Below are 12586 nucleotides of genomic sequence, written 5' to 3'. Positions count from 1 at the left end.
CTCTGTTTTGCTGTCTTTGCTCCACACAATTAATGCATGTAGTATTCAGCTGATAAAGAACAAAAAATGGTAGATAATGGTAGATAACAATCACATGAACAAAAATTTCACTTACCATTCTAGAAGCAATTACCAAACGCATCTAATGAAGAATGACAAAGAACGCCTCAAATGCATTTTAAGTAAATCAGTGTTCATTTACATCAAGCCAAAACTTTATTTTATCCAGCTTATTGTTCATCCACAAAATCATAAAGCTTAAGAGACAAAAGTGTTAATAACCCAGGTCCTGGCAACATAGCAAACACCTACAAGTGCCTCTTCCATCAATTCTACAGTCCCCCTGTAACTGCCTGCTTCCTCCCATAGGAAACTCCACCTGCCATTTCCATGCATCTGCCCTGGCTGCCCCCCAGTCTGAAATGCCGTCCCTCCTCACATCCATCTTTTTAGAATCTTCCTTCAAAACTTGACTAAAATGTTACCTTCTGTAAGACACCTTTCCAGTCCCTCTCCCCCCAGATTCTAGTACCTTTCTCTCTACAATTCCCTTCCATCTACTCTGCACGCATTTTGTATGTTAGTCTGTCTTCTATTAGAATACAAACTCCTTTAGGTCAGGGAACTTTCTTATTTATTCTGTCTTCCCAGCGCTGGAACAACGGTTGAGTACATAGTACGTGATTTTATTTCTAGTGATATAGTATGTTAGCTTATAAGTTTTAAAAAACTACAGATCTACAGCTGGAACAAAATTTAAACCACATCTAAAAAAACAGCAAATGTAAAAACAAAAATTCTTAAAAGGTTTTAATGCAAAATGGTGATGAACTAAAGTAAATCGATAATGAAAACTGTTATAAAACAAATTACAAGATGCACTATCACATACAATACTGTTTCCAGTTACAAAATACCTGATAGTAAACAACTACATCCTCCTTACTACAATATGACGATAAACTAGTTTGTAATGCTGGGTGTTCAGAAGAAAACTCATGTGAAAGTTTTTTGTTCTAGACCTGGAATTTCAATGGTGATGAACTTTCACTGAGGAAATTTCCTTTACCAAAGCAAACTAGTACCACCTTTACAATCAATGGTGTTAAAAGTTGCCAAAAAAAAAAATATTTTTTAAAATCAGTCTGGATTATTTTATATCATTAGTAATAATCACTTATAACATTATTATAGCTACATCACAAGTATGGAATTCAAAACAACCTATATTTCACATTTAAATATATATAAAGACAGGCACTATGTGAAAGTTATCATCAAACACTATTAACAAAAGTTTCAGGTAGTTCTTTTAAAACTTAATACCAACACATACAAATTTCCTCTCTCCCTCTACTCATTTATCTTGAAAAAAAATTGTTTTCATGTGGGACCATAAGTGTCAGAGATGGGGAATGGTATAGGATTCCTAGGAGAATTAGCAATTGATTAATAGGTGTGAGTTTCCAGAGACTTGAGTCAACAAAACCAGACAAGATAGGAAAGGTGGGCTGAAAATGAAGCCTAATCCACAATTCAAAAAACAGCAACCAGTAACACAGTTCAAATGCACCAGAAGACATAGATACCTAGTGGTTAGAGCTAAGCAAGTAAATATGGTTTGAGTACAGGGACACAAAGACAAGAGTCGGGAAATTATGGAACAAGTGCAGGACTTCCAATAATAACAATCTGCTTCACTAAAGTGAGTCACTTTATGACAAGGAAGGGCCACCACAATAAACACGCATGTATTAAGCGCCTACCACAGATAAATGCAGCTGAATGCAATGCAGCTGTAGGTTCAGCCAAGACATTTCACACTAGCTAACTATTCATCACATCCTACAAAATGATGATTAAAAATAATAGTAATGATGATAGCCAATATTTAGATAGCACTTACTAATGTGCCAGACACTGTACTAAGTAAGCAGTTCACATTTATTATCTCAATTAATCCTCACTACAACCCTATTTTACAGAAAAGGAAACTGAGGCAAACAGAGGTTAAGTGATTTGCCCAGGGCCATACAACCAATAAGTGTCTGAGGCCAAATTTAAACTCAAGTCTTCCCGACTCCAGGTCAGGTGCTCTATGTACTACACCATCTAGCTGCCCAAAATGAATGCTGAACAATGATATTTTATTAATTTTCCTATCATATGGAACAGAAAGGAAAGTAAAGGATTGGCTGTCACAGTTATTCTCAAACATGACTTTAAGGGGAAATGTAATCTATCAACAAATATTTATTAAGTTCCTATTATGTACAAGGTTCAAATGCAGATTCTGTGAATGAAAAGATAAAATGTTTACAAAATAAATACAAGATGATTTTGAGGGTGCAATATTAGCAACTAGGGAGATCAGAAAAGACTTCATGCAGATGGTGCACTACAGATTCTAAGAACTAAAGGTAAGGAATGAGTACAACTTCATTGCAGAGGGGAGATATGCAATTATGAGCCACAGGGAGGTACAGGAAGAGATGCAGTTTGGTTGGGCTATATACAGTGGCAGGCTGGGGCAAGATTCTGTGAAAAGCCTTAAATAACAAACACAAGTTCATATTTACCCTAGAGGTAATAGGGAGCCACTGGAGTTTGCATAAAGGAATAGGGTCACATCTGTACTTTAGGAAAATCACCCTGGTAGCTTGTTGAAAGATGGACTGTGGAAGTAGAGGAGAATTCAGGTAATTTCAATCAGATAGTTTAAAAATTAAATGTTTCAAATATTAAGCATTCATTTCCCCACTTCTCAACTCCCGCCATCCACTGGGGGGGGGGGGGGGGGGGGGGGAATGCAGACAACACTTGTAGTACATAAACACTGTCAAGCAAAACATCCAAAAATGCGTTTCTTCTTCTGCACGTTAGTTCACTGTCTCTCTGTCCTGAGATGGGCAATATTTTTTTTATCAGTCCTCTCAAATCATGATTGATCATTTAATCAGAGCTCTTAAGTCTATGAAAACTTCCATGTTCATAATATTGACACTTCAGTAGAAATGTTCCTTCTGGCTTTGCTCATTTTGCTCTGACTTGATCCTACACATCATTCACAGACTCTGAAAGTGTCTTTTTTCTCATTTCTTACAGCACTCCATTACATGCATATAAGCACAACTGGCTGAGCCATTCCCTGATTGATGAGGAATCCCCTTAGTTTCCACTTTGTGGTTTTTGTTGTTGTTGTTTGCCACCCCCTCCTGGCTTCCTACAAGTCTCAACTTTTAAAATCCTCTGCAGTAAGATTTTCCGATCCCCCCTCCTTCCATGAGTATCTCTAGTCCACTCTGAATATATTGTTTGCACCTAGTTGTTGGCATGTGCAAACTACTGTCCAATCTACTGTGAGGGCTTTTCGAGTTTCTGCCTTTCCTTGTATTCCTAGCTACTAGGTGCTGGGCACATAGTGTTTAATAAATGTCAGATGACCCATGGAAACAGTCTTCTCCAGGAGACTGTCCCTGATTCACCCCCATCTCTCAGTCATCAATCAGTCAACAAATATTTATTAAGAGCCTACTATGTGCTAGGTACTACATTAAGTGCTGAGAATACAAAGAAAAGCAAGAGACACACTACTCTCATGTGGTCCAGTCTAATGGGAGACACAACCTGCAAAAAAAACCAAAACTACATACAAACTACATACTGGAAAAACTGGACACAGAAGGAATAAGAGGAATTGGGAAAGGCTTCCTACAGAAAGGTGGGATTTTAGCCAGACAAGCCAAAAGGCAGAGATGGGGAGGGAGAGCATTCCATGTGTGGGAGACAGCCAGTGAAAATGCCTGTTGTTGGGAGATGTGGTGTCTTGTTCAAGAACAGAAAGGAGGCCAGTGCCTCTGGATCTTCCCCCTCATATCTCAAATAGTACAGTTTCATAACTCTAACTCCCTTAACATTCAATATTACGCATTAAAGCTATATTTCTGGATTGGGGTTTTATCTTCCTAACAGATTTTATAAACGCCCTGACAGTAGGGACTGTATCTCATCTAAGCACTGTGTCTTCCCCAATGACCAGCAGAGACAGCAAATGACAGATTCATGGCGTTCTTTACTTTAGGGCTGCTGCTTGTTAACTTTCGCTTTATAGTTCGATGACAAATGTTCTCATCTTCTAGATTGCACCCCAAAGGATTAGGAGGAGAATGAACAGATAATAACAATTGTAGCCATTCATTCTTGTCAATATTAGGAAAAAAGATCACAGTGGAAAAGAGCATTAAGTTTAGAGTCAAAGGCCTTGGGTTCCAATTTTAGCTCAAAATTACCTCTGGACAATTTACTCGCAACTTCTCTGGGTCTCAGGTGCCTCACTAAAAAGTGAGGTGAATGAATAAATCTAATCTCCAAAGTACTTCCTAGTTATCAATCCTGCAATATACTGATTGGCTTACTCAAAAAGCTAAGGGCAGAGAGGCAGGAGAAATGGTCTAGGAGTGGGGAAAAGGCACCTGGCTTCTGGCCCTATGACATTACAACAAAGCTCAGTACAGCAAAAATCTGTATTCAATAAGCTTTAGGTTGTTTTCCTCCTGTTTCTTCTTCAGCTCCCTTTTTGAAGGTGATTGCTTTGTGTCTCTGATTGAGTCCAGAATGCTAACAACTTTCTTTGTCTCACTACAGTACCAATTATTGCTTTTGGTTTTTCACATTTTTGTCTGTTTCTCAAACTAAGAAAAATCCTTCAAATCCTTCGGAAGCTATGCCCATTTATAATAAAAATTTCAAAGTTAAACTCAATTAACATAATTTTATATTAAATAAATTCTGATATAATAGTCAATAAGATACCTTTTGTTCCCTAACCAGGATTAAAAAAGTGTTCCACTATATTTACATTTGAGTAATTTAGGATATGGTCAAGTGTGGGTGATGGCGGAAAACTTATCTCCAACTTTGGATTTAAGCAAGGCCTTAAATTTAACAGAAGGGAGAGTGATGAAATGGAATGCTCATTAGACCTGGAGTCTGGAGAGCTGGGTTCTAGCTATAGTTCTAGACTACTAATTAGCTAATATAGTACATCCCAACCTCTCTGTACTTCACTTGCCTTCACCTGTAAAATTAGGAATTTGGACTAGCCAAACACCAAGATCTCTTTCAACTTTAAAATTCTATGATTCGATAAATTAAATTAGTGAATTTGTAATTATTTTATTAATATACTATATTCATAAATCTTAATATATTCAACATTAAAATTTTATTAGCAAACCAAGTAACACATAGATTTTCATTCCTAAACTAACAAAATGACAAGATACAGTCCCTCCAAAATTTTTATCATAACATAATTTTCAATATATTTTATGCTTCTAGGTTACCAATCTTCTAATATACCCAACTCATAAACCTATAAAGGTCATTGGTGTCATATGTCAAAGTGTAACTGAAAATATAAAATCTGACCAACTGGAAAGCTTAAAACATTAACTTTTCACATTCACTTTTTCAAATATTTGAATCAAAAATCAAACCCATTTGTGGTATAGTTTAATCATCTTTACTAGTATTTTATAAACATTTGACATTCAAATAATACACTAAACTTGATGCTACTCATGCCAAAGCATGGGTTTTTATAAAGTAACAAAAATTAATTACTTTTCATTTTTTTCTATCTAAAAGTAATTCCTTAAGAATAACTGAATAAATACAAGCTATATTCCATCCTATACAGGAATGAGAGATCTTACAGAAGTAGATGACTGTACCTATCAAATTTTGTGTCAAATATATATCATTCCTATTAAAGTTCCTGTTAAAATTATAGCAGATGCACACATGTCTAGTTAATAAAAAGAGCTTTTTTTTTTTTTACACAAAGGGATCAATGTAGGTTATAAGGAATATTTTTGTAGCAAATATAAGCAAATACCACATATTAAGCCCTTTAAAACAATTAAATCCATAAAGTTATTATATACCAGATTAAACTAGTTTCAAACTAAATGAGATCAATTCAGCTTATACATAAGTCTCTAAATGATCAATAAGATCTTTGTGTAAAACATAAATTACAGCTACAATTTTTATAGCAATTATATCTAAATAAAATTTCACCTAAATTTGGCTTAAATCTAGAAGAACAATGTACATAAACTGAGTTGGCCTTTCCCTTTGTCACCTCAACACAAAATAACTTGAAATAGAAAAAAAATTTGTGAAAATATCCACACTTGATTTACTCTTCATTCCTTTTTTAAAGATGCATAGATTCCACTGTCCTACTGGTAAATGTCAAAGCGTTTGTTTTTTAAATAAGCCATGTATTCTGATCAGATGAGAAGTCCACATAAAAATAATGCTATTTGTAATAACAATCACTGAGAAGTAATTGACATTCTTATAGTTCATCAAGGTTTATAAAGCATTTTTTATCCCTATCTCATTTATGCTTCACAAGAACTCTATGAAGTAGTTGTGATAATAACTCTTATCCCCATTCACAGCTGAAGAAACTAAAGCTTAGACTATTAAGTGCTTGCCCATGGTCATACACTAGAATTATTAGATGCCAGGTTCAAATTCAAGTCTCTGCTGATTCCAAGTATACAGCACACATCCTACTATGTATCACTTTTCCTCAACAGAAAATCAGGAAACTGGAAACATTCCAGTCTAAAGTTACTACATCTCTTTCAAAAGAGTCCAGAAAGAACTTTGCATGCAAAAAGAAAGAAACCAAGGGTATCTTTCCAGGTCTGACCCTGTGCATTGTCAGTTGAAAAAATCATTGGCAATATGAAATTCAAGGAGTACCTCAAAACTCTTCAATCATAGCCTCCTTATAAAGGGGTGAAATGTCTTGTCATTAGACAAAGTCCTCTTTTATTCTCACCGTGGTCACCAGGCCTAGATAGCCTACTGCCAACGATGTCTAAACCATATCCCAAACAGAACTTCCCAACTCACACAATATTCCATGTTCCACCTCCTTTCCACTGGCTCTCCCCCATGCTCAAATTCCACAACTCTGACTTTTGGCTTCTGTGGCTTCCTTCAAAACTCATTTCAAACCCCACCTCCTACCTCATAGTGGCAGCAAGATCGATCAATGAAGGCCAGAAGTCAGAAGGACCAGTGGTGTGTTCAAATAGAGCAGACACTTCCTAGCAGACTGACTCTAGGAAAGTCACTTAACCTTTCTCTGCCTCAGTTTACTCAAATTTAAAATGGGATAAAAGCAGGACCTACCTCAAAGGTAGTGAGGATCAAGTGAGATAATATTTGTAGAGTTTAGCACAGTACCTGGCACATAGCAGGCACTATGTGCCTGATAAATATTTGTACACTCTCTTCCCCTCCCACCTCCCTACCAGTGGTAGTGTTTTCCCTCCCTCGGTTATTACCTCCTTTTTACATTGTATATATCGGTATGTAAATAATTGTTTGCTAGTTGTTCTCCACTGGAATGTGAGCTCCTTGAGGGCAGGGATCCAGTTTTTGCCTTTCTTTGTATCTCGAGTACTTAGCACTGGACTAAAATCACAATCCATCTAATTCAGAAACTAAAGCTTCAACCAATGATTTGAGTTGCAGAGGGTGAAGAGCACATGACCTCAACCACTGGATGGGGTTAATTATCCTGGCAGATTACCAATAGTAATATCTTGCTCAAAATCAGCCTTCAGAGTTGTAAAGAGTGGCACGAAACAGCTAAGGGGACTAAGTCCAAATTTGTGGAGTGACATTTTACAAAGTTATTTTCTCCTACAAAATCAAATGGAAGGTTGCTTTGAATAATTTTGTTAAGAGCCCTTTGACTAAAGCAGACAAATATGTAAAGTATTCAGAAAACTTTTTTAAAAGCACTACCTTACCTATTAGTACCTATATTTTAGCCTTGTAAGGAAAAGTGACATCTCCCTGAAAACAAAATTAATGTTTTTTCTTTTGTTATCAGAGAATTAAATCACCTCAAAGGCATTTCTGTGTACAGAGCTCCTTGCCCTTTCTCCCTTGAAAATATTTTAACATTCACTCTTTTCAAAGTTTAACTTGATTATTATTCAAAACATCAATAATTTCTTTTAGCCATCAGGTATTGCATTAGCTATTTACTACTTCTGCAATGACCATGTTTTTCAAAAGCCCCAGTAAAACAGATAAAAATAACTCAAAAACTGCAGCCATGAACTTATCTCAAAAGAAACTTTTAAAGTTAAACAGATTCAAATGGAATAAAACCTGGGGTTTTTTCCTACGTATCTTCATTCCCACACTGCCCTATTATCATTTCTCAGAGACATTTTTCCTTAGTTTACTAAAGTGTGTCAAAGAGATGAAGTGGAATAGCGATCCACACAAACCCATCTCTGACTAGCGAATCAGACATATAACTGTAATAGTTGAGGCAACCAGGTGGTGCAATAGATAACAGAGCTGGACCTGGAGTCAGGAATTCAAATCAGGCCCCTAACGCTTATTGACTCCCAACAAGCCACTAATCTTGTATAAAATGGAAATAGTAATCACAACCATCTACCTGGGATTTTTGTGGAGATCAAATGAGACGATATTTGTAAACTGTTTTGCAAACTATATAGCACCATATGAGTGCTAGCAATGATTAGTTCTTTAAGGTATGCAGAGTAATTTCATTTAAGTTTCAGGAGAGGTAGGGTTATAAATGCAGACCTTGATTTCAAGTCCAGCACTAGCCACTAAACCATTCTTAACTTGATTTCTTTCTAAATCTAGTCCCTCCTTTCCCCCTGTATTCTTATTTCTTGAGTCAGGAAGGAAAAAAGAAATACGGTTACCTATCTGCTCCTGATTCACTATGTTAATTAATCATCCTAAAACTCAGATCAAACAAAGTCATCCCTCCTCTTCACAGAATACACTCCCTATCACCTCTAGGCTCTTTTAGGCATTCAAAGCCCTCCAAAAACCTTTCCTTTGCCCCAGAACATTCTGCAATCCACAGACACAAACCTCCCTGCGGTTCCTCCCACAGGGCACTACATCCCAAGGCTCTGGGCATTCTTAATGACTGTTCTCCAAGTCCTGGATATCCTCCCCTTCATCTTCTCCTCCTACCTTCCCTGGTTTCTTTGAAGGAGCAGCAAAATCTTATATTTTACAAGAAGTCTTGCTTGATCCTCTGTAATCCTAGTGCCTATCCTCTATTATCTCCAAATGATTCTTTCTACATTCTGTTCCTAGACGTTTTCATATTCTCTCCAAGAAATCAACATCTCGAGGACAGGGAGGTGGCTTTTGCCTTTCCCTGGTGCACTTAGCACAGTGCCTAGCACATAGTAAGCCCTTAAAAAATGTTTCCTGACTTGAAATAACTAGCTTGCCAAACTAAAAAGATGCATAGAATAAGTTAAGTACTTACAACGTGGAAAGACAGGGGGCAGTACTTCGAAAACTCACTCAGCAGCAGGGCAAGAGGAGGATACTTTAATATGCAAGCATAGGTACAAAAGGAAAAGTGTGTTTCTTATTCCAGTACTGTGAGTTTGAGCACCTCCACTAGAGTCCTATTCCAAGGATTCATCGTGGCCCGGGGATGACCCCGAGCTCCAGCTAAGAGCAAGCTCCAGCAAGTCCAGCAAGGCACAGCCTCCCAAAGGGCTGGCCTAGCGAAGTTCCAGACCATCATCCCCACAAAGTTGGCCACCAGGTGATGAACTTCTTTGGAAAGGAGTGCACAGAGGGGTTCAGCGCCTAGTCGCACGGAGAGGGTACCCAAACTCATTTTAAAAAATAACCTTTTGATGCACCAAAGAGTTCGTGTAATTTCTCTCTCAACTAAAAAAAAGGGCAAGAAATCATCACGGTCACCGACGGATGCAAGAGGTAGCAGACTGCACGGCGGCTCGGTGGGTACCCAGGCTGGCTGAGGTGTTCGTGCCCAGACAGAGGGTGCGTGACGTGACTCAAACGCGTGTACCAGTTCGTTCGCACACTCGGTCCTCAAAGCACAAAAGGCCCCAGTCTAAATGCTGACTGCTGGGTACCCAAGAAGGAAAGAAAAAAGGGGGGCCAAAGGCTGCCCCGCGGACTGCTGGCTACCGGGGGAGGCAAGCGGGGGGCGCCCCAAGTACTTCAAAACGTGAAGGCCAGAAAGAGGGGGCTGCACATTCCCTTCCAGATACATCCGCCCCCTCTAACGGGGGAGGGGGGAGCGCGCCGCGGGGGTAAAAGCGAAGAGAAACCCACTTTTCACAAGTGCCCTGGGGAGAGAGAGAGCGTGCTTCCCCTCCCCACCTCGCGGGACCCAGTCTCCTGGCCCAGGACCAGTCGCCAGCACGCCCGCTCCCCCAATAAGGGGGGACCGAGGGGGAGCCCCGCTAACGAGCAGCACCTGAGCGGAGCGACCCCCCCCTCCGACCCCCCTCCCAGTTACCTGGCGGGAAGCACCAGCTGCAGCTGCCCCCGCCCCCGCAGCCTCCAGCCAGAACCCGGGCTGGCGCTGCAGGCGCCGCCGCAGTCCTTACCTCGCCGCCTGGCAGCCCTCCAGCTCCAGCTGCAGCTCCGGCGGCGGCGGCGGCGGCGGCGGCGGCGGCGGCTCCTCCATGGCGGTGACGGCGGCGGCGGCGGCGGCGGCTCCGGCGGGAGGGGGGACCAGCTCGGCGGCGGCCACGGCCTCTCTCATCCGTGCACCGAGCCCGGCATGGCGGCGGCGAAAGAGAGGCTGCAGCCGGGCACAGACTGGAGGAAGCACGGGGGTCGGGAGGCTCGCTGGACGCCGTCTCCGCCTCTATCCGGCGGCGGGAGCCCTTCGGCCCGGGAGCGTCCGCGCCGCGGCCATCTTGGAAACGGCGACCAGCCTAGAGAGAGCCCGGCTACGGCGGGCGTCGAGGGACAAGCCTCCCGAGGGCGGCGACGCGGGCGGCTGCTGCGGGCTCTGGAATTCCACGGGGCGGAGAAGACGACCGGGGAAGGGAGGGGCAAAGGGGAGGAGGGACGCAGCGGGGGGGGGGGGGGGGGGGGGGGGGAAGAGCTGGAGTTGGGGCGGGGGGGCCCAGTCTCCAGGCCGGGGGCCCGCTGCGGAGGATGCTAGGAAAGCGTGCCGGGTGTCACCGGGAGCTCGGGTCCGGGTGGCCGGGCTTTCCTGGGCCCCTGCTGGGCGATCCCGGTCACTTTCTGTAATCTACAAGAGAGGAGGGAGGTGACGAGCCTGAAGGCTGCAGGGTATTTACTGAGACTTCTGATTGCCCAGATCTGGTCGTTATGTCTCAGGAATGGTGGAATGCCATCAAAGGGGAGCCCGTCCGCGATATTATTACCACATTTCCTAAATAAGATACTATTTTAGAGGCAAACACTAGAAGCAAAGTAAGGGTCGACCTTGCCACCGTGGCCAAGTAATGCTTGTGCCTTGGGAAGTTTCGAGTCTTTGCAGATCTTTGCAAATGAGTCCCCGCCACACCTACAGATGGCAGATTCCCCCCCAATTTACGGGCAGGGAAAGTGAAATCTACATCACCCCGGCGCCCCCCGCTGTGCGAGAGGCCGGCCGGGGTGGAGTTGGATGGGCTGAAGTCAGCGGCACCCTTCTGCTCCAAAGCAGGGTTTTTGAGAAACGATTTTAAACTGATACCCCGGGGGACCTAAAAATGCGTGCCACCACCCGAGACCATTAAATGAATCGAGCAAAGGGCCCAATGAAAAAACACTGCTGCCGGATCCATTAAGGAGCTGTAGAAACAGTCCGATCCACAGCAGAAAGATAAGCTTGCCCAAGAGGATGTCGGAGCATTTTGCAAAAACTTTACATTTAAAGCATTTTTTAATCGCCCCGCTAAACATTTTTTAAAAGAAATGATAATGACATTTTTCTCAATTTCTGGTTTGTGAAAATTAATTCTGCACTTTTGAAAAATAATTTTTCTTTTGTTTTAACATCAGCTAAATTCCATCTCCCATCTCCCCCCACTCATTTTTTTTAAAGAAAACAGGAAAAAATCAGCAAAGTCGATCAACATTTTTTAAAAATTTTATAGTTATATGGAATAGTGTATATTTATATGCATTAGTCAAATTAATATACACATATATGTACAATCTTCTGCACCTTGGACATCTGCAAAGGTATTGGGGAAGATCTTTCCTATCTTTTTTAACCTTTTTTTTTAATTAAATATATTTTCTCTCTCTCCCAAATTCCATCCTACTGGAAAAAAGAAAAAAATCCTTTGTAACAAGTTTGCATAGTAAAGAAAAACAGATTCCCTCCTTGGCCATGTTCAAAAAAGTATGTTAGTCTGTACACTTAATCTATCACCTCTTTGATAAGGAGGTGGATAACTTATTGCATCAAGAATCAAGCATACTTATAACTACAAAATTCCTACAGAAACTCCAGGACGTACTTTTTACGCAAGTCTCATTAAAAAAATTCTTGTTTGAATGTAACGATATTAGATTTGAACCATCAGCATTTTCCTGGATGTGCAATTAACTGTTTAACATTCAAAGTCTACAACACTTTTCCCTGTAGTTAGAGAACATGCATTTCTATTTCCTGTCTTGATTTATTAGTTGAACTATATTCCTACAATGGCATTCATGAAATTTAGATACATAAATTCATTTTAAGAATCAT

At 40.8% G+C, this 12586-nt stretch overlaps 1 protein-coding gene across 14 annotated transcripts in view; it reads right to left on the bottom strand.

Annotated features, from left to right (window-relative positions):
- Positions 1-10633, bottom strand: part of MAP3K4 (mitogen-activated protein kinase kinase kinase 4) — a 154944-nt gene extending 144311 nt beyond the window's left edge. For all 14 annotated transcript variants that reach the window (XM_072637688.1, XM_072637695.1, XM_072637689.1 and 11 more), the window contains exon 1: positions 10476-10633. In XM_072637688.1, coding sequence (XP_072493789.1) covers positions 10476-10633 — 158 coding nt within the window. The remainder of the gene's footprint in view (positions 1-10475) is intronic.
- Between the last annotated feature and the right edge of the window lie 1953 nt (positions 10634-12586).

The sequence above is a fragment of the Notamacropus eugenii genome, chromosome 2 (genome assembly GCF_028372415.1).
Source record: "Notamacropus eugenii isolate mMacEug1 chromosome 2, mMacEug1.pri_v2, whole genome shotgun sequence".
In the NCBI taxonomy this organism is placed as follows: Eukaryota; Metazoa; Chordata; class Mammalia; order Diprotodontia; family Macropodidae; genus Notamacropus; species Notamacropus eugenii.
This window is presented reverse-complemented; position numbering and strand designations above follow the sequence as displayed.